Raw genomic sequence first — 27,991 nt, forward strand, 5'->3', positions numbered from 1 at the left:
AAAACATGAACTACCCCAGTGGTTTCCCAGGTACTGCAGCAGTGCAGAATTCAGCCTTCATTGACCAGAATTGTCCCTCCACCTGGAATGTACCTCCCAATATGCCACCTACCTGGGAGCCTGCCAGTTATGTCAGCTCCACTGTGAGTATTGTCACTGAGGGCCACTGCCTGTGTGTGCCTCTTCAAAGCCTTCCCAGTGCGTTCCTGTCTTTCCCCTACCTGTTGCTCTGGGTTAGTTCTTCACAAATCCTTTAAGTAACCTGATGTACATGTTTGATGCTGACATTGGTAGCCTGGCTTTTTCCCAGCTGCTGATCAAGATAGTTACTGGACCTCGTCTGGGAAATTTTAAAACAGATCCTTTTGCCTGAAAATTGACTAAAATAATCTCACATATGGAAAACCATTTTGTACTTGCGTAGTCTACTGAGACTCTTTCCTATCAAAATCAACCTTTCCAGATGAGGGTGAAACACACAAAGTGCTGACAGCAAAACCCAAAGAGATTTGGAAATTGTAGTACTTAATGGACAGCTGCTCTCAGTGTCTTGGACAGGCTTTTTTTCCCTAGGAAATCCAAGTGTTTTAAGCTGGATTTGTGCAGATTTCTCAGTACCAACTTGACCTGCTACACTCCAGACTAGCTGTATTTATGTCACCCCATAGTGCAGTGCAGTAACTTCAGTTAATTGTAACAACTTTCTCTTTTGCTCATAGTTCAAAATCTTTTACTTTGGAATTCTTTTTTTCTTTATTGGCAGTAGGTTTATTTAGAAGAAAACTAACCAAATAATGCAAGAAGTATTTCCAAGTACAAAAGTGAAAATTCTGCTGTGTTAAGAATTGGTAAAACTGGTAGAAGACTGTTTGCTAAAATAAATGTGGCTGTATTTCATATTTATTCAGGAATGCCAGGAAACACAGAAGGCAGAGATTGCAAACTACATTAGATAATTCAGTCCATTTCCCTGGCGAGCTTTACCCCACAACACATTTCAGTGTTTCATTCACTTTTTAAAAGTCCCAAGACTTCCATGACCTTCTCCAAGAGACTTGCTCACAGACTAACACATCTTGCCCTCCAGGAGGTTCTTTATAAGCTTTCAAAGCTTTCTAACTAAATTCCCTAGCTCCCAATGTCAGTACTAGCACATACTGAAAGTAGTGAAAAAAGTGACTTTTTTTTGGTAATTTCTCAGACGTCCTTCTCTTTTAATTTTAACTCTGGTGCATGTTTCTTCTATTTCTACCTTCTTTTTCTGAAGAGCCTGATCAGATCTGCATATTGTGTTCCTGTCACAGTAACATCGATGCCATGCAGGGAGGAGCTCGTATGGCTTCGTTTATCAAAGTGACTTTGCACATACACACTTAAGGCTGCTGTAATATTTTCAGCAACCTTATTCCTTTGTTAACTTGTGTGTAGTTTTCTACTGATGTGTTTTCTAAGTTCTCTACATAAATGCTGTTCCCCCCCCCACCCCCCCATTTAGTACTAGATCTCCATGTTTTCTGTGGCAAATGGTCCGTTTTGCAGTTTCCCATGCTGATTTTATCTTGCCCTGCAGCCCTACCTCTCAAGCACCCGAAGCTTGTCTCCAATGTCTGGACTTTTTGGTTCCATCTGGGCACCTCAGAGTGATGTTTATGAAAGCTGCTGCCCCATCAGTGCCACAACACAACACTCAACCCACGTGGAGAACCAGGCAGTTATGTGTAAGCAGGAATACTATCCGAGGTTTAACCCCTTCCGTGCCTACATGAACTTGGACATATGGACTACAGCAGCCAATCGAAATGCAAATTTCCCACTTTCGAGGGACTCGGGTTACTGTGGAAATGTGTGAAAGGATTTTGACTTAAAAAATGTGAATAAAGATGCTTGCAATTTTGATTACTAGAGTAAGCTGGTTGTTGAATAGATAACAATGTTGGTGGATATTTTGGCACTTTTATATTGGAAATAAATTTTTTTTACTGAAGTCTGAGCATTCAGTGCATTTAAAAAGCAAAGTATATTAGGATGATATTACTGTCAGGTGAAGGCTATAAATGTAAAACTCCCCCTTTTTTTTGAGTGTGAGGAAAGTATTAGGTTCTTAAAAGCATCCATGAACCTGTACTGCATGTGTTGCTTCTGAAGTTTACATTCTGTGTTATAAAGTAGGAGTAGTGTAGGTGCAAACTTATACCTGTAAGCAGGCACATCTTGTCGTGGGTGAGTGGAGTGCACCTCACTCAAAAGAGGGAAGCAGCAGTAAGTTTTACTGAGGTAAATGATTTGTCAGTGTTCAGTAAGTTCAATGGAGTTCAGCATACAAAAGAAAATTGAGTTAGAATCAAATTAGGATGATTCACGCAGAGGCTGGAGATGCAAAGGATAAGGAAGACCTTCCCATCGAGTCAAAATGCTCAGAGTGGATCCTCTTGCTTTAGAAACTGATGGCACTTAGGTGCAGCCAGGTCCAGTCTTAGTGTCAGGCTTGGACAGAGGTGTATGTCTAATGGGATTATTTATACTAAGTTTATAAAAATTAATATCAAATAGTAATATAGATTAGTGATGTCTCCTTAGTATGTATTCAGCATGCTATCAGTCACTTAGTGAGGGTCTGTTATGAGTAAGGGAATCTCTCTACCTTAGGCAAGGGAGCATCTCTTAGTCTCAGGTAAGGGATCTCAAGCCTTGAGGAGTGTCCCTGCTCAAGGAGAAAGTCACCTGCCATGCAGTTCAGCTGCAGTTTAGGGAGAGCTCAAATTGAGTACATCCTAATGGTAATATTTCTAAAGTGAAGTAGCTGGCTACTGGTCAGTAGTATAGATATTTGTCTTAATTTCAGCTCTGATTTTGGTTATCTTGCAATTTTGGGCTTTGAAACCACCTTCTGAAATATTTTTCCAAGGCTCCTTCACTTCTTTCTATGTGAGCCAGGAGCTTTCCAGCTCTCAGGTTCACCACAGGGCATGAGGCCTGTTGCTCTTGAGCTAGCTGTACCAAATTACAGCTAGTGGTCAAGTGTACCCATCACACATCCGTGCCAAACAGAAATATGGGACCTGCCTATTGTTGCCAATCAAAGATTTTCCAAGTGGTGCCACTTCTATTGCTGACATAGTTTTTTGTGGCTGTAAACTACTGGCAACAGAAAAAAGGCTGAATTGTGGCTTGTTTATCTGGCTTAAAAATGCAAGCTGTCACTTGGACAATGCTATGCTTATGCCGTGTGGGTAAGTGAGTATTTATTTCAGGAGCTTCTCTTGTGAGTGTCTCCTGATGTTTTGTGTTTATATTTTTAGCCTTCATGTTGCAATAGCAGTTTCAGTGCATTTTTAAGTGCTGCTGTTGAAAATGCCAGAGCTTGAACTGAAACAAGTATTTCTTTGAGAGTTGAGTACACACCACTCTACAACATAGAACAGCTTTGTGTTAGCTTGTGTTATGAGACTGAATCTTTGGAGTGGGAAAGGCTGCCAGCCATGTCAGAGCTGAATCCATTGTGCAAGCTGTCTCTGCTGACCATTCCTGTAGAGCATTTTCTTCTGGCATGGCAGAGCATGTCTGGGCATCTTCACTTTCAGGCATCAAAAAAGAGGGGAAGACATCCCTTAAATTCGGAGATGTCCTCCACAAGGGGGCTTGTTAAGCCTGGAGAAAGAGAGAATGTCTGTGGAGCCTTAGATAGCTGCTTGAAGGAGAGCCATAAAGATGGTAGAACCAAAATCTGTGTGGTGGCTGCAGGTGTTACTGCAAATGGCAGTCGCAGGTTTTAGCATGGGAGGTTTAAGTTGAACATGAAAGATTTGCCTTGGCGGGTGGTGCTGCAGGAGATCTCAAGGAGTGGAGAGATCTCTGTGCTTGGAGGTGTTAATGATGCAGCTGCATGAAGCCACAGAAGACCTGTTCTAGTGACGGTAGCAGTCTTGCTTCTCATGGGAGGTCAGAATAGAGACCTTCAGGGTCCAGTCACCATTTGAAAGATTCTGTGAACTTGACCAAGTTTCATACTTTTTGCTACTAATTGCCCTTTGGACACAGGCTGACTGGAAAACAAGAACTGTTTGACAGCGACATGTTGAGGCTTTCACGTTTATTTGTATGTGAAGGCAGGGCAGAAAAGACATTTCCGAATAGCTGGCAGCCTGTGGGCAAAGCTGCACAGCGGTCTGAGCTCCCAGACCTGAATTCTGGCCCTGCCAGTCTCACCGCATTGCTGACCTGATCAGCTCTGCTGACTTACTGGTTTCAGCCAGAAATGCCATCCCAGGTCTTGAAATGTTTCACTAGAAACAGCAAATTTCTGCTCTGGTTTCAGTAAATCAACAGTTCTGCAAAGAAAGCTCTGTGGAAAGCCAACCTGTAAACCATGCTTTCCCATGCAGCTGGGTTAGCTTTAAGGAGGTCACAACTAGGTGGGACAGTCAAAAGCAGCTTTATTTACCTGCTTTAACTGCTTAACATGGAAGGTGCTCCTAAGCCTTCCTTTGGTTTTGATGGAACAAAAATGGGATCATTGCTGGATGCTTTGCACAACTGTGGTATTTTACTGGCTTGACCAGGAACCTAGTGCCTGGACTCTTGGCTGCTTTGCACAATGCATTGTGTTGGGTGGGAATCCGTTGTACTCTGGAGTTTAGTCATAATTGCTTGTGATTTGAAGGAAAATTCACATGTTCATATGAACCTCAGTGCTCCTGAAAGCAGCACCAAGCCGTGAGTAGTCATAACCACTGGCACTTTCTCTGCACCTCTTGCCTATGGCAGGAGACTTCAGGAGGAATAAAGTGGGCATACAAACACAATAAATATGGAGAAAAAAACCCCAACAAACAAGTGATCATTTGGTTTGCAATGCAATGAAGTTCGTTACAAGAAGAACATTATCCAGGGAATACAGCATGTGCATCGAATTTTGGACCTGCAAAGGCACAGGAGAGAAGAGAGGACTTAAAAAGCTGTGCTCAGTGTAAGTAGATGCTTTTCTTGTATCTGCAACAAACTAACAACCTCACAGAGTTCTGATTGGCACTGAGTCTCTGTCCTGAGTAATGTGCATATTCTGGACGGAGTAGATCACTGAAAAAGACAAGCAACCAGCAATAAACGAAGTAAATGCACTGTAGAGTCCAATGAGAACAAAACCAACCAACCAAAAAAAAAAAACCAAACAAGTAAAAAAATGTATGGAAAAGACCACCTGTGAAAAAGTTGTACAGAATTGTTGAAGTGCCAGCAAGTGGCAACGGAAATGAGCTGCAAACGACTTGAGAACTATCGCTAAGAACGAAAACAATCACTCCCTTTAATCAAACCAGAACAGATCAGAAGTAATTCCCCAGGGAGCTGTGTAGTGTTCGGCAAAATATTTCATGTAACTTTTCATAACAATAACTAAGGAATGTAACAAGCTTATTAAGGTTACCAGAAATAATTGGTGCCATCAGGAGACATCTGTGGCTTAATTAGTGGTCCACTGAATGCAGATGGATTTGGGCTCAGTTAAAAATATTTCCTCCTGCAGTAAAGGGGAAGGTAAATAATTCCCCTGCAAATTCCTGGGTAACAAAATGGTTATAATCACGGAGTGAAACTAGAGAGGTTGTTTTAAAGACATCTCATTGTCTTGAGCGAAGTAAATCCTAATTTTTTTGCCTAGTGCCAGGAATTCCTTATAGGAGGATCAGAAGTGTCACTGATTAGCCTGAAACTGGTACCTTTTTATTTTTTATTGGGAGAAACTACATGCTCTATTAACCCAGAAAATGCTTAACAAACAAAACAGCAAACCCAGACAAACCCCCCTACAAAACACACACGCACAAAACTCTCTTAAACTGGAACAGTAGGGTTTACTGGTAGGGCTCGTGATAAGGGAAGAAACACCAGCATCTGCTGCAGGGGTGTTCAGCTGCCCCAAGCCTTGTCAGGCTGCAGCAAGCCTCTCCAGCTAAGGGAAAAGGAGCACCCAATGCAGCTTCCATGTTAAGAGTGGGTAGTGCTCCATCGGGACCCTGTTGCTAAATGGGACTGGTAATTGTGTTGTGCTTGCTTCTGCATGGAGCGATTTGGACTGTTCAGCAGTCTGACAGCCACCGGTCCAGACTGGGAGCCGTATTTGAACCACCTGGGAGCAACGGACTGGCCAGACCAGATTGCAGATATTGCCCGTGGGGTTCAAAGCATGTGGGGGACTGTACACATCCCCATAGGCAGGCTCATCCGGGGACCGTGCCTGTTGCATGCGTTCATGACTGTCACAATGCGCTGTGGCAATCGAGGGCCTGTCCTACGGCTCTTGTAGCTGGACCTGGGTGTGTAGGACCGTTCCAGCCGCTTGAAGGAGCAATGAGGAGGAAGCAGCTTGCTGTTGCACTTCCAGAGATCAGCCTGCAAGCCGAGAGATCTGATTGCCGCGGGCAAACGAGTTCTTTAAAGAGAGCTGTTAACTATCGTCATCCGCTGAAAAGGGCGGAAGAGGCAAAGGAGGGGAGCTGCTCGCCACCTGTACTTGGGCTGGCAGTGCCTTCAGTTCCAGCACCCAACTTCTCTCTGCCTCGGGGAGCAGCTCCGTTGCCACCCGGTGAGCCGTGGCCTCGGCAGCAGCGCAGGATCGATCCCAGGGTGTTTGCGCTGCCCTCCAGCCCGGTGAGCTCTTGGTCGGTCTGCAGGGTGGCAGGCAGGGCGTTGCTTCCCAGCATTTGCTCACTTTTCTTTCCAGCCTCAGGGAACACTCACTCTTTATTTTTCTTAGTCACCAAGTCACTTCTGTCTTCTTTTGCTCTTTCCACGTACTTGCTTTGCTTCAGCAATTTGTGGAAAAGTTGCATGGTGGCAGCTGGCTGTCACTCTGGGCATGTTTTAGTTGAACATTGGATTGTTCTGTCTTGTTCAGTCCATCCACCTCTATAAGGGAAATGGCTCAGGGCAGGACTTGCTGCAGCCTCTTCTTCCAGCATTCTGGGCTGGGCTGAGGGTCACTGTCTCCCCAGAACCGCTGTGCTGGCGCAGTTGTGCTCTGTCCCAGTAGTGATGCAACATTCACCCTGACTTCCTGACAGGTAAAGAACTGGCAGAGGTAGGTGTTCCAGCTGGAGGAAGAGGTGCCTGGTGTTGGTTGGGGCAGTTGCCATGTCCTGTACTGAAGGAGGCTCTGCTAGATGAGATTCAGGAACACTCCCTGTCTTGGAGCACATGGAGGAGGCAGTGGATGACCTGTGCTCTGCCCCATGACATGCAAGTGACAAGGCACTTGTCCATGCAGGGCAAGGATTTATTGTCCAAGCCCTAGGAGGTGGTGATGTGGGTGAGGTCCTGAGAGCATGCCTTCTCTCAGTAGCTAATGCAAGGAATACAGGTACTCCCCTGCTGCTGCAAACTTCTTCTCCTTCCATCTTTGGAGTGAGCTTCCCTACAAGAGCTCTGTTGGTGTCTGCCTGACAAAAATGTCTCCTTTGTCGCTCTGAATTGCAGCCCATGCAGCTCACTTTGCCCCATGACCTTTGCTGTATTTAATTTTTCTTGTTTCCCCAATAATAGTACCAGCACAAATTCTCAAGCCTTTTCTAGCTTTGTGATTGCTCTGAAAGGCAGCCATTCCTGACCACTCCCCTTGCTTGTGCATTGGAGCTGCTCCCTGGTTTGTTTTGGACTTTTGCAGCCCTCTCTGGGGGGAATAGCAGTTTGGCTGTTCTATGCAGCCCCATACACCTCTCTGGAGTTTTTGTTGTTTGGAGGCTGTCAGCAATCTGCACAAGCAGAGACCATGGTGCCCTGGAATGAGGAGTCTCCCCCATATACAAACTGGTGCCAGATGAGGTGTTCTAGCTGGTGTGGGTGAGCTGCTCATGTAGCATAAACTGTTTATTTAATCATTGTCAGCTGAACTACCAGCAGCTAGGCTTGGCTTGCAACTAAGTGTGTGCATATACATCTCATGGAAGGAGCACATCGCCTCAGTGAGTTACCAAAAAGCCCCAAAGCCTCCAACGTCTTCAGTAGACCCCACACCTGTGCAGTGATTTGGAGAAGGCGATCGGCTGTATGCTGACTGTTCCCACTGTACTCTGGGATATAGCTGTGGGGTGACAGGCTCTGCCATACCTCATTTTTCCAACCACACTGACAAAATGCTCAGTTTGCTTGGAAGCCGTTTGGTTTTAATTTCGACCGAATGTACAGTTTGTGAAGGGAAGCTCGTGCTTTTGCACGTCTTCATCAGCATAGATGTGGAGAAAGTCTGTGTGCTGGACCTGCTGTGGCTCCCAGAGATGGTGATGTGGAAGGCAGGTTGCCTTTGCCAGGCTGGGGATCAGTGGGTGCTGTGGGGCTGTCTTGAAGCTAGAAATAATCTCCTCACACAACGCTGAGGTGCTGCAGTGAAATGCTTGGTCATCAGTGCCCTACAAGAACCTCCTGCAATTGGTGGTTCTAATTTAGGGAAAGAAATGTTTCTCTTCATTCACTCAGCACAGCTTGTTTAGATGAAAGGCGTTTTGCAGTAGGGCATAGGAAATGCTCAAGAGCGCAAACCAGATTCTGAGACTGATAGGGGAACCTTCCCACCGCTCTCCTCAGACCAACGAGACAAGAGTGTGCTCATGGGAGCCTACTACTTTCTTCTCAGCAGTGTTCACATGAGCAAGGCAGCATCTCGGCAGTGTTCATGTAGCCACTTGCATGCAAGCTGGTTCACCCTTCCTCCAGGTCAGCTCCTGACAGTATGTGCATCTTCTGAACAGGGTGTGCAGTTCTTGTGAGAGAATGGAAAATAACCTCATTGTTGTTTCTGGGGCAGCGTGGGAAGCCCTCCCTCCCCCTTGGTTACTTTTGTGCTTTGCAGCAGTGTGACCAAGAGTTTGTGGTGTAGTTTCTGGAGCTCAGCATTGGTTTAATTTCAATCTGATCTTTCCATAGCTGCCTGCAGATTGATCAGTATCTCTGCAAACAACCAGCAGTTGTTGGCCAGAGATGTCAGCCCTACTTCTGCTGATGAAAGCCTCTGCTTGTGTTCTTCCCTCAATTGTTAGCTTTTAATTAGGCACCAACCACCCCTTCCCACTGCCTAAGGACCTCAAGCCTGTCCAAATGACTTTGAGTACCAAGTTCAGTATTTCCTCTCTGTATGCCCATGGCATGGAATACTTTTGCCAGGGCTGCAAGAAAGCAGACTCAAGGTATCTTCTGCCTGAGCAAGGCTCAGATGTACAATATTCCCGCAATGTTGCTCTCATGACCACCTCGCTGAGCAGTTTTCTTCTGGTGCTTTGCTATCACTTTGACCACTGCTACATCATGGTGAGCACACCTGATCTCCGTCTCTCCTGGTATGCAGGGCTTGCTTATGCTTTTGCTTGTAGCCTTGAACACTGTAGCTTTGCATGGCCTGGCCTGAGCTGTCCATGGCTTAGCAGAGAGAGGGATGCTCTGAATCACAATCAGAAACATGAGGCAACTTAAAGACCTGTTGGAGATTCCAAGGGTGGATGCCTGTGGGGGCTGAGCTCGTCATGACACAAATTTTTCATGGCCATAAGTGTTTCTGCCTTCTGAGCAAGGTTCACATGCACAGTTAGGAGTTTCCCTTGCGATACCTGAGCTCTGTGTTGCTACCTTACAGCAGTATGCAACTGTTGGAAGCCCTCATCTCACAATGTGTCATCAAGAAAGGCCTTTCGTAGATGGCCTGCACATTCACTGATTGGTGAAGAGTTTGGGGGTTTTTGTAAGCAAAAACATTTCTGTTCACTTGAAAGGCTTTTGGTAATTTATCATACATAGTTTGCTGAGGACCAAATAATGGCTTACAGAAATGTTTCCAAGTGTTTGTTAACTTGTATTCATCAGTTTCCTTAGTGAAATATAAGTCTGTGAGGGTTCTCCAAAATTATTTACATAACTGAATCACAGTAAGCAGCAGGTTTGTTTTTTTGTTGCAAGTACTTTATTTGCCATAATAGAGAAACCTGAAGCCTAACCAAGACACTGCTCTTTCTGAAGAGCTGACCTGAGGGATGAGTGAAAGGCTCTTAGATGGCCTTTCTTCTGTCCTCCTCTTTGCTTCCTTTCATCTGAGTAGTCTTTTGTCAGTTGACCAGCCCCATCTACAGATCTGGAAAGCAGCTGTCTTGGCCAAAGTATCACTGGTATTTTGTAAAGAGGGACTAGAGAAGTTGCCGAGAGAGACCAAGTATTGAATTCAATAAATAAAAACAGGAAACAGATGGCACCAGTTTCAAAACTTAAGTGGTTTTTAACTAGTCCAGTAACTAATGTTCTCATATACCTACAAAAATGTTGCAGTTTTATCTTTGCAAAGATCAAAAGAACAACTTTGAAGCACTTGCCAGGTGCATGCAGTCATGCATTTTAATAGATGACAGACCAAATATATCCTTACAGTAATGGGACTGACTTGCTGATTTCAAATTTCCCCATGTATTCCTGCAGTGAATAAAGCCTAATGAGTGCTCTGGTTTGGTTTTGTTTGGTTGTTTCAGGGGTTTTTAATTACTACTACTGTGGACCCAGTGTTGCCTCAAACATATTGCAAATATTAAAAGAAGTCTGCAAGTCTGGGCTCTGGGAGAGTGTCTGATGAATAAGTGTTTCATGAGAGGAAGAAGTAGGAAGCCTCTGGAGCTGCCCAGGTCTCCTCAAGAGGCTAAGTATGTCAGTATCCACCCCTGTTTAGATCAATCTGCTTACTCATGGGTATCTGTTTTAAGGTCCAGAAAAATATGACAAGACAGACAGTAGGGTGCCTGACTTAGATTGGTACAAACTAGGTTTGTGCTTCCACATGGTCCCTTGGAGAGGTTGTGCACATGAGGTCAAACGTGACAGAACCTACAGGAACTGCAGTGCAGCCCAGCAGCAGGTGTGCCAGCTGCTGCAAATTCAGAAAACAGGCCTCTACTTGTACAATTTATTCTGAGGGCAGAAGAAGCTTTTTTCCACCCAAGGTAGGGGGAGCCCAGATTTTTAGAGTTTGCTCTTAGGGGAGATGTTGACTTTTATTAGTTTATCTGCAAAAAGGATGCTTTTGTTTTCCACAAAAACTGAACACTGGTTTAAAGTTGCTCTCCTGTGTGTTGTTACTCTGCTCTGTAAGCCAAACCCTTCGCCATCAGAGGGGAATGCCACTGTGTGTGCCATGACTCTTATCTTACTGAAACTCGGCTTCCCAGAACACAGGTTTCTGTTTCATTTGCCTGGTTTGTTTGTTACATGCATGCATGTTTGGTTTTAAGGAGTCCAACCTTTTACTTAGCTTGATTGAAAAGTATATTTTGGGCAGTGGAGATGGAAACATAGAGCATAGTTATGAAATCTCTGGATCTGGTAATGGTACCCTTCTGTGTATCACATCAAAAGTGACCTGTAGCTGAGTTTCTAGAAGGCCTGTGTAAGAAGCTGGAGGTCAATGTTACCTTTCAACATAGTGCAAAAAATTTGTGGCAGGGACTTTTCCCTCAAATTCCATCTTGTCCATTAGATCTCAATGTGTCCCCTACAATAAAGAGATTAAAAAAAAAATAAAATAGAAACCAAGAAAAAGAAGGTTCACTTCCTTTTGGTAGGTGGATCATCAACAAGTCACATTTGTAATATGCTTTAAGAATTAGACAACAGAGTCTTACTTTAGTGACAACCAAGAGACAAACTTGGGCAAAATGTGAGATCCTGCTGGAAGTGTGCAGCATTTAGCTCTTGAGTGTCCCATATTCAGATGGCACTCATATGTGGAGGCCCAGGGGTTTACAAGAAATTCTTGGGCCTCTGGCTCTGCTTTGGAGGATGCTCAGGATGTTTCAGCACAGCTGGTGCCAACCATCCCTCCTGGTAACCCATGGCTGAGCTCTCACTCATATATTTTCTAAGAGGCTTGATCCAGTTCCTAATCATCTTTGCTCCTTCAGGAAACACACCCAGAAGAAGAGAAAGTAGCACCTCCTTTTCTTGTGTATCTCAAGCATAGGAGCATTTACAGAGGTCTAGGGAGCTGTTGGGTTCCAAAGAATTCCCCTCTGCCACAGAACTGGGACAGCCATGGAGTATCTGCCCTGAATTTCTGTATGTATCCTGCTTTTGTAGGAAAAGGAGCAATTGTGACATCTTGTCTTGGTCATTTCCCACTGCTGCAGCCTCTCGAACACAAGCTAGTGGCTTCCAGAGCCAAGCAAAGTCAGTACCTCTGTATGCAGGAGCAGTCTTGTCCTGCTGCCTGCCCAATGTGCAGGCCAGATTTAGTGTCCATACTTGTGCTGACCTGGCTTTTGGCTGTTTCTCTTTTTGTGGGGGTGGGGATCCTAGGGGATCTTGTTGTCTCTGGCCTGTCTCATCTTCTGGCTTTCAGACCCAGAGGAGATGTAGCAGAGCAAGGATAGGTGGATGCCAGCCCCACTCCAGACAGAAGGCACTACAGCACCTTTGGTATCCAATTTCCTCTTTAAAACACAGTAGCTGTCTATTCCTTACTGCATTACCCAGAGGGTAAATACTGTTAAAGGCAGAGCTTTACCTATGGGGCTGTTCTCTTTCACAGGGAAAAGTCACAGGGAAAAGCATGAGACAGGGAACTCCCTGGCTGAACTCTGGAGTGGAAAGTGTAAAACTTTAAGGGTAGAACAGGACAGAGGAGTATCCAAGGCACAGTGATGAGTCTCGAGGGCAGCTAGGGTGAGGCCCTGGCTCAGCCCATGATTTCCAAAGGCTTGTGCAGGCAGGTGTGGCAGTGATTGCACAAGGTGGGCAGTACTGAGCACTGACCTCTCAGCAAGGCTCCCCATTCCAGCTGTCTTCCATGCTGGGGGTGTCCTTCACCCCTAGGAGGTTTTACTGCCATTAGGATGGCAGGATCTGGCCTGAGTAATGCTGATCCTTGGGCAGACATTACATTTTTTTCAATTTATTTTTGGGTGTTTCTTGGTTTCTGTGTTGTATGATGTATACCAAGGACAGCCAGCCAAAGTAAACTACCTGAATGAGAAACTGCAAATGAGAAAGCCAGCCACATGGAAGAGTTTGCCCTCAAGTGCTGTAGTCATTAGATTAGGTGCTTTCTTGCTGTTCTGCAGATAGTCTTATCAGGAGTCACCCTGTGAGAAATCGGCCCCTCTATGTGGCCACCAGCAGAAAGCTTAGGCAGGTCTGGAAAGACTCCCTCATAAGAGGCGGGATTAACGTGCCTGTTTGTTAACTTTGGCAGAGTGTATAGTTGTTGTGCCAGCAGAGATAGGGAAAGCAAATGGAGAGGCATTATTTTATGATTGTTGTGATTCCTGGGAAAGGGGGGTGTTTCTTTTGGGGGTTTGCTATTAGCAGTAAAAGGCAAAGTGGGGCACAAAGCAGTTCCTTCACTACCAGGAGGCTGTTTGGACAGAAGGAATAGTACAGAGCCAAAATGGATGGAAACACTCCCTCCTCCCTTAATCCAGTTGCAAGCATGATTTACCCAGACTGAGTCAGCGGTATCAATGTTGTCCTGTTACATGGTGAGAAGTTAGGAGCTCACAGTGTGTTTTTTGTCCTGCAAACCAGCTTGCTAGCTCCTTGCCAAGTTCTCCCTGAAAAAAAAAGGGGACTACCCAGCCTGGAGACAGCATTTCTCCACCTGCAGAAATAGGGAACAAGTCAAACTCATTCACAGACTGTGTTTCATCACGGTAAGTTGTGAGGAGAACTTATTTTATGGAAAAAATTAGACTGCTCAAGAGTAGAAGAGTCCAGCTGTCCTTCACTTTATACATCTTTCCTCACATCACCCTCTGTGTTTTTGTTAGTGACTTTGAAAAGTGCTATTCATCTGGAAAGCTTTGCAAACATTAGAGAGGACACTATCAAATAGAAATATGTAGAAACCAGAGAGATGACCAAGAGGGAGTCCTTTCAGCAGAGGGTCATGCATCTCTGTATGTTTTGCTTGGCTTTTTGGTCCCATATGTGAGCTGGCAACAGAGTTCAAAGAACCAACCCCAGGGGAATAAAGCACTCTGGAGGACTGATTTTAAAGAAATTTGTTGAACCTATTAATCATGGAACATACAGGAAATTAATTTAAAGTGATGTCATAAAAATAGCACATGAAAGAAGTGCAAATGTAACTTAGCCTGGAGAAGAGGAGGCTCAGGGGAGACCTTATTGCTCTCTACAACTACCTGAAGGGAGGCTGTAGCCAGGCGGGGGTCGGTCTCTTCTCCCAGACAATCTGTGACAGAATGAGAGGACATAGTCTCAAGCTGTGCCAGGGGAGGTATATCCACCTACAGAATGGGTTAAAGAGCACTGTATTTGTCTGGGTAATCCAACTTTTTGTTTCAGGTTGGACTCGATGATGTTTGAGGTCTCTTCCAACCTTGGTGATACTGTGATTCTGTGATCTATTAGGTAAGAGCTGTTAAACACTGGGTGCTGAGATCCAAAGAAACAAAGATCTTGTGCAGACCTCACAGCAACTTCAGCACTGGAGAAGCATCACCTGAATTAACAAGGTAAGAGAGTGTATCTAATTTGATGCTCTTTCCCACAGTGGAGCAGACATCAGGTGGACAAATTTTGTGCCCTTATGGTTATTTTTGAACCGACTTGTTCTTGTCCTGTAGTTCTAGCTGTTGAGATCAACATTGCTTGTTTCTACTGCCTTTTTTTTTTCTTTGACATTGTTGTAAATACTATGTATTTTGTATATATTCATTGCATTTCATTATTGCTTGTAAAATACAGCTTTCCATTCGCTTCTCCGTCTGAGTAGTTGGGCTTTATTGTTAGTGCGTGGTGGGGGCTAAAGCTTCACACCACTGCACTCCTCCTACCCCATGATATTTCACTGGAATTGGAATGGACCTCTAGGGATCATCTACTCCAACTACTCCAACTTCCCTGATAAAGCAGGTTTGCCTAGATCAGGTTCCAGAGGAACAATCTACAAAAGTCTCTGTAGCATTACTATGACATACACCCCTCCACACACACACCCCCACCCCCCCCGTTGCAATCTTGGTGTAAGTCCCTTACATGCTTTCAGGTGAAAAGTGGATTTGATTTTTGTTTACTTGTGTTTTTTTGTCCTCTGTTACTGTGTGCTTAGAGTCACCTACTGTACCAGAGTTCTGGTCTTTGCTGGGGTTCCTAAGTTCTGCTTAAAAGGTCTGCAGGATTGGCAGGGTTTCTGGACCATCGCTGTTGGAGTAAAGGGACATCATTGCTAAGAAAGGACTGTTCCCTTCAAACAGACATTGTGACATGGCAGAAACATTTGGTTGAAACAAAACCTGAAGAAAGTGAAACATTTCACATCAAAGCTGTTGACTAAATGCAGGACTCTGGGAGAGCATAGTAAGCCACCCCAGGGCTTGCTGCAGGTGTCTTCAGACTATCTGGAACATACTTGCATTACCAAAGTACAGCTATGCCTTATATACCATGTCTGGGTAACTTTGCAAATACAACAAAGCTGGTGAGGGGTTTGGAGCACAAGCCCTGTGAGGAGAGGCTGAGGGAGCTGGGGTTGCTTAGCCTGGAGAAGAGGAGGCTCAGGGGAGCCCTTATTGCTCTCCACAACTACCTGAAGGGAGGTTTTAGACAGGCAGGGGCTGGTCTCTTCTCCCAGGCAACCAGCAACAGAACAAGAGGACACAATCTCAAGCTGTGCCAGGGGAGGTTTAGACTGGATGTTAGGAAGAAATTCTTCATAGAGAGAGTGATTGCCCATTGGAATGGGCTGCCTGGGGAGGTGTTGGGGTTGCTATCACTGGAAGTGTTTAGGAGAAGACTTGATGGGGTGCTTGGTGCCATGGTTTAGTTGATTAGATGGTGTTGAATGATGGGTTGATCTTGAAGGGCTCTTCCAACCTGGTCTGGTCTGGTCTGGTCTATTCTATTCTATTCCAGTAGAAAGCACCTTGTTTTGGAGGCTGATCCCCTAGTATGGAGTGTTTCTTTCTGTACATACTGTGATAAAGACAAAAGTTTTCTTGCAGTGCAGGCACAAGAATTAAACTGTCCCTTCTGAATCTAGCATTACTAAGGTGGTACTGCTACACTCTGGAAAGCTTACAGACAGCAAAAAAAGTGCAAACTGAGCATGATTTAGGAGGCATTATTAAAATAGTGTGTATCTGAAAATCAGCTTGCGATCTCTGTTTTCAATCATGTTCAAGTCTGGAAAGTAAGAGAATTGTCAGATACTAGAAATAGCCTATTATTTGAAGATGTTTTGGTGGCTCCATCAGAGTCAACATATACTTTTCAAACACTGGCATCATTTTACAATCAAGAATTTAACTTCTAGTAGGAATAGTATTTTTCATGGGTGCTCACAACTCAGTTGTATTCAAGCTTCTAAAAGGTTGGTTTAAGAATTGCACAATTGCAAGGTGATACAATAGAAATAATCCCTGCAAGAAATTAATGAAATCTGTCATTTTTCCAGTGCAAAAAACCCCCAAACTCCAACATCCTAAGAAATAGATAATTTGACTTTTTCATGGTTTTGCTTGCTTTTGTTTTTGTTTTTCAATATGGAGCTTTGCTAGTTGATGAGTCATCTAAAGTATTTGCACTTGCATTGAACAGAGAGCTTCTGAGGTCTTGAATAACTGAAAATAAGATTTTGAGTGGACTGCTTTTCTCTTTCTCAAATACCCTGTCACATCCAAAATATTTCCTAAACTACCTGTGCAAAATATATATCCTGGCATTGTCTTTTTTGGAACTAACACAAAAATCCTGATATTTTTATGGCATATGATAATGATCTGATTCATTTCCTGCTCAGGCTCTTGACCAACTGCTAAACTTTTATTATTATTATTTTTTATAACAGGCAGTCAAATATGTATCTCTGCATCCCAGCACAGTGTTCTCCATCTATGTACAGGAAACAAACTTTGTCTGGTTCTACAATGACTTGGTCCTCTTCCCAGGAATTTTCCCCTTCCATTACAAAAACCCGCCCATCAAACCATATACAGAACAATCTCTTTGCCCCAAACCACCCTTCCCCCCAAAAAACCCCACCAAACCAAAATGAAAAGATAAACCCCAGAAACAAACAAACAAAACTCTAAGCCCCCAACCAACCAAAAAGCACCCAAAAAACCTCACACCCAAACCCCAAAGCACTTTTCCAGTATATTAGCACTAGATTGACTAGGCACAAGACATATCCATGAATTCCTCTCAGTGAGGCAAGATAAGGTTTACTGGACCTTTCCTGCACTGAAGTGCACCTACATGTGTGTCCTTTCCCCCAGCATCTCTCAAAGGAGCTTTTCCTTGGAGCTGAGCAAAGCCATTTTGCCTCCTTGCAGGAAATTCCAGTACCAGGATGTTAAAAGCTAACTTCCTCACAACAGCCTGCCAGTGATGGCTTGCACCTGGTGGGCTGTGTCAGGGTATTTTCTCTTGTGGTGAGATGAAATGAAGCAGATGCCATCCAACAGTGAGCATAAGAGTTTCCATTCTTCTCTCTTTCTGTCTTTCTGTACTGCAGCCAGTGCCTTGTAGGATACTTGAGGACTCCAACCCTGGGTACCTACAGTGGCCCCAGTGGCTAGGGATAGGCTGTAGGGGTAGCACCATCTCTGCACAGGAAGGTTTAGTGCCTCCTGGGAGGCCAGAAATGAAAGTGGTTGCAGCTCTTCTAGGAAACCTGCAAAATCCTTGTTTTGCAATAGGCATGGCACCTCATTTTCTTAGAAAATGGCAAGATGTTTTATGTCACCAAATACTGCTCTGGGCATCCTGAAACAGATGACTTCTGTCATATGGTGGGGATACAGCAAAGCAAGCTGATGGATGCAACAGGAGTGCAATACACATAAGGCAAATTTTTTTAAAAGTCCTCCTGGTACTTCAGAAAGCTACACAGAGTTATTTCCTGGGGGATGTTTAAAAAAAGTAGTAGCTTTTATGTTGATAATGTTGAACCAATTAACAGTATGAAAATCACAGAAAATACATTAAAAGGAAAGATGGTTTCCCAGTTATGTCTGTTTCAGGGGATGGATCCTCAGCAGCAGCAAGCTGAGAGCCTCTTTGTCCAGGTGATGAGAGGCTGGCCTTTGAGGTTCTGGTACCATGATTTTGTTTTTCATGTACCTGGGTCCTACAGCGTGTTTAGGCTCCCTGTGGAGTGCCTGTGGAGATTCGGGGTTATGAATATGGGAAATATAAGGGCTGGTATAGCCAAGCTAGCCTGTAAGAAAAGCTAAGGTCAAGGCTGCTCTGAGCAGCTTCTTTGTGGGTCTTGGGTACCTGCTTCCACGTGTGGTTCCCATCCCTGCATTTTTCTCTGGGACCTGGCCCTTTTTGGCAGGGACATAGGAAGCCCTGGGCAGTGCTTGGAGGAAGTTATGCTTATTTCACCAGATGTATTTACATAAAAACCTCTCCCCCATGCACACTGAGAGAAGCTTGCCAGGAAGTAGTGACAGGCATGCTTGATCCTGCTGTGTGCCCAGCATTTGTGTGCAGCTGAGCTATATGTCAGTGTGCTTGACTGGCATTCAGCCCCACATAGATCTGGGGAGCCAGCAGCAGTGGCTGGGGAGACCCATTCTGAGTGTGTTCTCATTCTGGAGTAACAAATCTATGTGATGCTGATCATGGGGTTTTGTGTGTTTGCCATAGTGGTCTTTGGAAGAGAGTGCAAAAAGCTGCTATTTACTGGTTTATAGTTATGTACTAATGGAAAATCCTAACGTTCCTGTCAGAAATAAATTATTTACATCTCACCCAAGAAAGCACAAAGTAAGAAAGGAACTGCATTGCCCAGCTTTGTCTTGCAGACAAGCTGCTTCCTCTTGGTGCAATTTCCTTGTGAGTCAAATACTCAAACAGGACTATTCTAAGAAAAATTAGGGCTTTTCTCCTGATGAGTCATGATGATGCTACTGTTCTAGAAGGACAAAACTTTCCATAGTATTAGAAGAAGCCTTGGTGTCTTAGCCTGCAAACTTCCCTGCTATTCCTTCCTCTGTTAAGGCAGCAAACCAGCATCATGTTATTCTGACTGAATGCTTCTGGAAAGATTAAGACTAAAAAACCCCACAAGCATGCTTCCTTGGCAGAGGCACTTCTGAAGGCTGGCTGTTGAATAAGTAACTATTTACACAGCATTATCATGCTCTGCCACAATGCCAGGGCAGGGATAGCCTGACAGAAAAACTCCTTTGTATTTAAACTTTCTGTCTGAAGATCTAACCAGATTATTGAGGCGCTGCCAGGGCAGGACTGACATGGAACATGATAACATGATTTATTTTTCATTATAATGTTCCTTTTCATTGTAGTTTGAAGAAGACTACCTAAAGCCCTGCAAACCAAATTAAAGCACAGAGACTAGCAGCACATGCCAAGGCTCTGCCTCTAGGAGCATGAAAGGATGCAAAATCATTCTGCTTTCAATTACACAGGTATTGTACCTCCTGCTCCAAAGACTGCAAATACAGTTCTGACTGCTTTTCCTTGCCAACCTTTCCCAGGGGGTGTTAGGAGAAGAGTGCCCAGACTTAACCCAGCTGGTACTGCTATGGCTGAGCTGACATGCTGACATGTCTTCTGGCTCCCAAGGGTAAGTATTAGGAAGTAGTTTTGCACTGCTTGCAAAGATTTGGAAAGACTTTCTGCTCATGTCACAGGATGGCAAGTGGGTTTGTGCGTTTCCTCCCTCTTCTGTTACTTCTGATTCTAATTGTTGGTGCCCTCTGCACTGCTCATTCACTCTTTCTGAGCAGAAAAGCAAAAGACAGCTCTGAATGTGGATGCTGACATATAGAGGACAGAGAGGAAGAGAGGGGATGGGCTTGCAGGATCTCTCATGTGAAAGTGGGAAGGCAAAGTGCATGGAAGAGCACAGCTTGCCCAGGTGCTGCAGATGGAGGAGCCAGTACCTCTGGCTGACAGAGGGGAGAGGGCTGCCAGGCTCTAACAACTGGAGCATGATCCTGAGGTCACATTCTGTGAGTAACACAACACAGAGACAGAAAGAGGAGGCAATGGGGATATAACACTGAAATAACCTTTGCAACTCTGATGGCAGACTGACTGAGGACTAGTGTTGCCACATAGTTTGTGGTTTTTGATTAGTAAGTCCATTCCTGTAGGGTTCTGTCCCTCATACATATATTTCTTTTTCTACATCTATTTTGATCAATGTCTGTTTAATACAGCCCCCGCTCTGCCCTGTCTTACCAGCGGCAGTTTGGGAGTAGAGGAGGATTGTGGCAGGAACCTGTCCCTCTGCCAGCCGAGGCAATGGAGGGACCCAGCACTGAGCCGCAGGAGGCAGAGATGCTGAGCAGGATGCAGCTGAGGGTGAGGGGAGAAATGGCTGAGGAAAATGTGGGCTTCTTGTCCTGCTGTCAGACAAATATGAATATGTACAGCAAGAGAGCTTCAAAAATGATGACCACACCGGTGCCTCAACTCTAGCTACCTACTGTTAAAGGCTTGTCTGTCATTGAAACGCCTCTAGTTACAAAAGCACAGGCTTGTTATGGACCTGTGCCCTTCTGCTGGGACAGGGTAAGGTAATGGTGCAGGTGGGGCCACTTTCCTTTTTCAAAATACTGTAGAAGAGGAAGGAAAATCATAGGTTAAACTTAGAAGAGAGAAAGCACCCATTAGGTGCAAATTTGGTCAATGCTAACCGAACAGCTACTACGGAGAAAAAGCAGATGGACCATAATTGCACCTTAAAAGACAGCAACTTTCTCCTACTGATTTCAAAAGAAGATGTTTTGAGTCCAGACTGCAGCCTGATTTGGAGGCTGATTCTCTGGGAGGCAGGTAGATGATACTTTGTCTCATAGGGCAGCTTGTGGAGGACATTTCTGGCCAGCTTGGGCATCCTCAGAACTTCCTGATCTGGATAACTTGATAAATCCTGACAAACTGACATGGACTGAGAGAGATGTTGTGCTGCTTGTAGGCATTTCTTCCCCTACTGACAGAAACAAGGAGGCCCACTCTGATTTCTTGGATTGTTAAATAGCTTGATGAAATGAACTGCTTGGTCTGTGAACTGTGGCATGGGGAGGTGGGCAGGGTTGCTCTGGTCTTTTCTTTGTGAAAGAAACCAGAAACCAAATCCAGTTTAGAAGTGTGATGTGAGTGGCTGAGCCTGGCTGTCAAGAGAAAAAATATCTGGTGCCTACCTCAAGTCTCCACAAGGTATTGAAGCTGTAACAGATAGAAAAGCGTGCCTATTTGCCATACATGGCCTCAAACAAGTCTTCTTCTCCAAAGCTCTTCACGAATGTAACTGTACTTAACTTTATCCAGGACCTGAAGTTTTGATGATGAAAATATATAATAATGAATGACACCAAACTCAGAATTAATGTTTTTAAACATTTTGAAAACTGCAAGTCTTCCCTGTTGAAGAACAAAAAGCCCTTCCATATGCGAGGTGCTAGAGGGAAGAGGGGGCTTTGGGGAAGCTGATAACATCCCAGTACTAAAAGACTACTTCCCTTCTCTGCTGTCAGCTGCACTGCTCTGGCTCTATTTTGAAATGCTGTCACGCTTATCTGTCTTCTGAAGCAGACCGAAAGTACAAGCGTATCTCAGTCTTTCAATTCCTTTTTTTTTGAGGGGGGGAAGTGTCAAGTTGTTGACCCATGTGCAATGCCAACTTCAATGCAGTGGAACTGAAAGTTGCTATGAGATGCACTCAGGATTCTGTCTGGGCTCTTGCCACCCTTGAGCCATGGGCCCTCTGACATGTGGAAGGAATCAGTCTGCATTCTGAATCAAGCACCTCTTGGTGCAAGCAGACACAGAAGAAAAATGGAAACTTCAGTAGGAAGGTTAAGTTTTTGAATGTAATGGGTTTCCCTTTAAGACATGGTAGGAAGACTCCCTACCCTTTATACATGCAGCATGCTCAACCATTTGACCAACCATGTGTTTCCATTCAGCCAAGCTGAAATAAATATCACCAAACCTCCCCTCTCAAAGTTGCCTTGGATGTATACAGAGGGATACTTCTTCCAAAATATGTCTTTCAGACAAAGTATAATTGCCATTCTTATGCATTTTCTATTTTTTCATAGCATATGACTATGGTGTCCTGGGAAATTAAATGATGTTGAGTGTTTCTCTAATACTCTTTTTGACTAAACAATTTGACTCCAACATTTATATCAATATATAATATAATATAATATAATGTAATATATCAGTCTACAATGAATAACAAATTGGTTAGATGGCCACATTCAGAGGGGATTGGTCAACAGCTCAGTGTCTGAATGGAGATTGGTGACAGGATGGTTTTAAATTGGGAAAGGGTAGATTTAGACTAGATATAACAAAGAAATGCTTTATAGTGAGGGTGGTGAAACACTGGAACAGATTGCCTGGAGAGGTGGTAGAAGCTCCACCACTGGAAATATTCATGGTCAAGTTGGACTGGCTTCTGGGCAACCTGCTTTAGTTAAGGTTGTACCTCCTCACTGCAGGGGGTTTGAACTATATGACCTTTAAAGGTTCTTTCCAACCCAAACCATTCTCTATATTGAGACCATTTTACAGAACCTACACAACAAAATTACTTAGTTGAGCTGAGTACAATTAATACCTCCCACAGTGCATACCAAATAAAAACTATCAAAAGCAGAGATACAGGGAGGTGAACACAGTTCTGCCTAGGAGCTGTTTCTGCCCTTAATGCTGGAGGAAGTGATTGTGAAATAATACCTTGCGCTAAATGGTTACGTCAGCTTTTCCAGCCATCACCGTCTTAGTTTGAGGATGTTGGGAAACTGTCAACATAAAGTTTTGCTTGAGGGGCACAGGCTGAAATATTTTTCACTTTCAGAACTGTTGTCTCATGGGACCTGCCAAAGGGTTTCCAATTTCTGTTGTACTTGCAGGTATGAGGTGACTGCTTGGATCCAGAGTGCACGATCGGCACATGAGGAGACTGAAACACGACATGCAGTACACAAGGCAAGTGTTTGCTCTCTGCATATTCAGGGTTTGGGGATACTGTTTGTTTGCAGTCCTAGAGCTGTTTGCAGCAGGTTGTGAGCTTTAGTAAGTGACTTATTTTCTAGTGTAGCCAATGGTGATATGTTCTTTGGCACCTGCGTCAGGAAACAAGCTTTCTATAAATTAAAAAGCAATATTGTTCTAATTACATCCACTGTGACAGCAGTATCCAATTCCCATTTACAGAAAAGAGTGATAGACCTATTTGGTTGCATATCAGCTTGTTCTGCCTTTCCAGTAAAGAATGTAAATTGCTTACATAGTGTGTAAAAGGGTGTGCCAGGAGCCTGCATAGCTTTGCCTTTCAGAAGCCCTGAGGCTGCTGAGGCTGTGGGGCAGGTGATTCCAAAATCTCTTCCAGGAAAGTCTGCAGTGTCAGAAACCTCAACCCAATCAAAGTGCTGAAGTAGGATACAATCTGTTCAGGCTTCTGCCTCAGAGATAGCCATACTAGATGGACAAGCTAATGCTGCAAAGGCTGTGAGCATTTAGAATCATAGGATCTTTTAGGCTGGGAAAGACCCTTAAGATCATCAAGTCCAACCATTAATCTAACAATGCCAAGTCCACTACTAAACCACATCTACATGTCTTTTAAATACCTCCAGGGCTGGTGACTCCACTATGTCCCTAGGCAGCCCCTTCCAATGCTTGACTCTGAGAGGGACCTGGGGGTATTGGTTGACAGTGTAAATATGAGTCAGCAGTGTGCCCAGGTGGCCAGGAGAGCCAATGATATCCTGGCTTGTATTAGAAACACAGTGTCCAGCAGGAACAGGGAAGTGATCATTCCCCTGTACACGGCACTGGTGAGGCTGCACCCCAAGTACTGTGTTCGGTTCTGGGTCCCTCACTACAAGAAGGACACTGAGGTTCTGGAGTGTGTCCAGAGAAGGACAACAAGGCTTCTGAAAGGCCTGGAGCCCTGGCCTATGAGGAGTGTCTGAGGGAGCTGGGGGCATTCAGTCTGGAGGAGGGGAGGCTGAGGGGAGACCTCATCACTCTACATCTACCAGAAGGGAGGTTGGAGTGAGGAGGGGACCAGCCTTTCTCCTTGGTGGCAAGCAACAGGACTAGAGGAAATGGTTTCAAGCTGTGCCAAAGGAGGTTGAGGCTAGATTCTAGGAAATATTTCTTCACAGAGAGGTTTACTAAATATTGGAATGGTCTGCCCAGGGCAGTGGTGGACTTGCCATTCCTTGGAGGTGTTTAAGCAACTTATGGACATGGTGCTTAGGGACATGGTTTAGGATTGACCCCAAACTGGGTTGAGGATTGGGCTGGATGATCTTTGAGGTCTCTTCCAAGTGGATGTTTTCTATGATTCTGTCATAATCCTTTCTAAACCTCCCCTGGTGAAACTTGAGGCCATTTCCTCTTGTCCCCAGGTTCTTTTCTGTGGGGACTGAAGGAAAGGAATTAATCACTTTTGAGCCTAAACACAGCTTTCTGATAAAGAAACAGACACAGTCATTGAAACGAAACCTTGGGAGGCGGTAGGGTAGAGAGCAGACGAGATAAAGGACATCTGTTGTTGACCTATGTGGTGCAAATGTTTGAAATGCTTGACCAATGACCATTTAGATAAGTTTTGTGTGGCTCAAGTGGAAAAGTACAGTTAGAAACAGGCTTGCTTTCAACTGCTGCTTAGAGTATATAAGCTTTGTGTGTTCTCACAATAAACAGATAATTTCTAAGCCATCTATGGGTGTCATCGAGTCATCATTGGTATCTTGGGGGTCTGTGCCCTTAATATGCCACACTTTTCCACTGGGCATCTTTCCAGCCAAACATTTCCAAGCCTGTAACATCTCATGAGGTTACAGTGACCCAAGTGTGGGACCTGGCACTTGGACTTGTTGAACTTCATACTATTGGCTTTGGACCATTGATCCAACCTATTCATGTCCCTGTGTAAAGCCTTTCTACTATTGCACAAATCAACACTCCTGTCCAACTTGGTGTCATGTGAAAACTTACTAAGGATGCCCTTAATCGCTTCATCCAGATCACTGACAATCTAACCATCTTACCCTGTTTAAGGTTGAAATATCCAGCTGTAGCTTTGTTGCTGAGAGGACGTGTAATGTGAGAGATGTTAGAGGTGAGAGCCATAGCAAACATGTATGAAAAGCAGGCTGTTGAGAATGGTCCTTTATGACAGTTGAGATACGACATGTTTGTATTCTAGAGTAGCATGCAGTTTGCAGTGCTGAGCAGTTGTAGCAGAAGAGAAAGACTGATCTCACAGGACAGTTCTTACAAAATCTAAACTCGCTAATACAGTTGCACAGGTTTGCAAGTGTTTTCAGTTGCTCTTCAAAATGAAAAGTTAACACTACCTTTTCTCCTTTTGCTTCCTACAGCAAAGTATTCAATCAAACAAAATGCAAATCGAGAACTGCATGCATGTGGCAAGTGTGTGCCATCTACATAGTCCTAGCTACAAACCTCTCTGAGGAGCAAGTGCCGAAGCAGGCTTGTCCTTCGTGTGATGCCGCTCAGCTTTGCAACTGTTCTTCCATGGGCTTGGACTTCATTCCCCAGGGGCTAACAGGCAAAATCACAGTGTTAAACCTGGCCCACAACAGGATAACACACATCCGATCTGAGGATCTGCAGCAGGCTGTGAACCTGAGAGCCCTGCTGCTGCAGTCCAACAAAATCAGCTTGATAGATGAGGACTCATTTCTCTCCCTTGGGAAACTGGAGCTCTTGGACTTATCAAATAACAGTTTGGCTCACTTGTCCCCTGTGTGGTTTGAGCACCTTTTTTCACTCCAGCACCTCCACCTTCAAGGGAACTCCTACAGAGACCTGGGGGAAATCTCCCCCTTTTCTAGCCTGAGGAATCTGAGCTCTCTCCGCCTGGGCAACCCATGGTTCTCCACGATAAGGCAAGGGAACTTTGAGGGCATTGAGCTTCTTGACAAGTTGTGGATTGATGGTGCCAACCTCACGCAGTATGAGCCAGGAAGTTTGACATCAATTAAGAAGATAAATCACATGATCATAAACCTAAGAAATACTAATCTATTCCCAGCAATTGTCAGTGACCTTGTACACTCTGTTGTGTGGTTAGAAGTGAGAGACATTAAATTAGAGACTGTAGAAACAAGCTTGGTGCAGAACTCTACGCTTCCTTTTAGGATGAGAAAACTTACATTTAAAGATTCTTCAGTCACAGATCAATATATTAGCCGAATACTGGTGTTACTGAAGGAAATCACATCTTTACAAGAGATAGAGGCAGTTGATTGTGTGCTTCAAGGGAAAGGATCATGGAATATGGAAGAAATTAAAAGTAGTGGGCAAAGTTTTGTTCAAACAGTATCACTAATAAATATAATTATTCCAAATTTTCATTTGTTTTTTGACCTGGATGGCATACAATCACAAGTAACCAATCTGAAAAGGCTCACCATTGCAAGCTCTAAAGTTTTCATGGTACCATGCAGACTTGCAAGATATTTTTCATCCCTTCTGTATCTGGACTTTCATGACAACTTGCTTGTAAATAATCGTTTAAGTGAGACAATCTGTAAATATGCTTGGCCTTCATTGCAAACTTTAAATCTAAGTCAAAACTCTCTAAAATCTTTAAAGGAGACTGCAAATTCCATAACTCATCTACGCAAATTGATTAATCTTGACATTAGCCAAAATAATTTTGGTGAGATTCCAGATGTGTGTGAATGGCCCAGAACCCTGAAATATTTAAACCTCTCCAGCACTCAAATTCCTAAACTAACAACCTGCATTCCCTCGTCATTGGAAGTTTTGGATGTCAGTGCTAACAACCTGAGGGAGTTTGGGCTGCAGCTCCCATTTCTCAAAGAGCTGTACCTTGCTAAAAACCAGCTGAAGACCTTACCTGGTGCCGCACCCATTCCCAACTTAGTGGCCATGTCAGTCAGAAGAAACAGACTCAACGGTTTCTCCAGGGAAGAGTTTGAGTCCTTCAAGAAAATGGAGCTGCTGGATGCCAGCAAAAACAACTTCATCTGCTCCTGTGAATTCCTTGCTTTCATCCAGCACGAGGCTAGGATAGCCCAGGTGCTGGTGGGGTGGCCAGACAGGTACATCTGTGACTCTCCCCTGTCTGTGAGAGGGGCACAGGTTGGGGCAGTGCACCTCTCCCTGATGGAGTGCCACAGATCCCTTGTGGTGTCGCTGATCTGTGTCCTGGTGTTCCTGGTCATCCTCATCCTGGTGGCCCTCAGCTACAAGTACCACGCATTCTGGTACCTGAGAATGACCTGGGCATGGCTCCAAGCCAAGCGGAAGCCCAAGCGAGCCCCCGCCAAGGACATCTGCTACGACGCTTTTGTCTCCTACAGTGAGAATGACTCTGACTGGGTGGAAAACATAATGGTGCGGGAGCTGGAGCAGGCCTGCCCTCCCTTTCGGCTCTGCCTCCACAAGCGAGACTTTGTGCCCGGGAAATGGATTGTGGACAACATCATTGACTCCATAGAGAAGAGCCACAAGACACTCTTTGTGCTGTCCGAGCACTTTGTGCAGAGCGAGTGGTGCAAATACGAGCTGGACTTCTCGCACTTCCGCCTCTTTGACGAGAACAACGATGCAGCGATTCTCGTCCTGCTGGAGCCCATCCAGAGCAAAGCCATTCCCAAGAGGTTCTGCAAGCTGCGGAAGATCATGAACACCAAGACCTACCTGGAGTGGCCTCTTGAAGAAGAGAAGCAGGAGATGTTTTGGGAAAACTTGAAAGAAGCCTTGAAGTCTTAGAGCAAGCTTTTGACCCTTCTTTTCGGCATACTTCCACAAAGGACATGTGCCAGATAAGAACTTTTTCTTATTTTCATGCCTAAGGAGGACCTGCTTTGTTTTGAAGAGCATTAATTATTATTTTGCTAAAAGGGAAAGACACGCTTCAGTCTTTCCCGTGAGTTGGTATTTGAATGATCAGTATAACTATGACATTTGGAATCCATGTTGGACTCTGTGTCCTTTTGTACTTTCATTTAGC

The 27,991-nt window shown here is 44.5% G+C and overlaps 2 protein-coding genes across 2 annotated transcripts in view; both read left to right on the forward strand.

Moving 5' to 3' along the window:
* Positions 1-1,964, forward strand: part of TMEM131L (transmembrane 131 like) — an 85,984-nt gene extending 84,020 nt beyond the window's left edge. Inside the window, exons 34-35 of the mRNA XM_054165391.1 lie at positions 1-143; positions 1,571-1,964. Of these exons, the coding sequence (XP_054021366.1) occupies positions 1-143; positions 1,571-1,849 (422 nt within the window). The 3' untranslated portion in view covers positions 1,850-1,964. The remainder of the gene's footprint in view (positions 144-1,570) is intronic.
* A 4,381-nt stretch (positions 1,965-6,345) lies between these two features.
* On the forward strand, positions 6,346-27,879 carry LOC104308155 (toll-like receptor 2 type-1). The gene is made up of 2 exons (XM_054175557.1): positions 6,346-6,656; positions 25,365-27,879. Exons 1-2 carry the CDS (start codon positions 6,346-6,348, stop codon positions 27,748-27,750), a joined length of 2,697 nt encoding a protein of 898 aa, XP_054031532.1. The 3' UTR covers positions 27,751-27,879.
* The last annotated feature ends 112 nt before the right edge of the window (positions 27,880-27,991 follow it).

This window comes from Dryobates pubescens, chromosome 1 (genome assembly GCF_014839835.1).
Source record: "Dryobates pubescens isolate bDryPub1 chromosome 1, bDryPub1.pri, whole genome shotgun sequence".
Lineage (NCBI taxonomy): Eukaryota > Metazoa > Chordata > Aves > Piciformes > Picidae > Dryobates > Dryobates pubescens.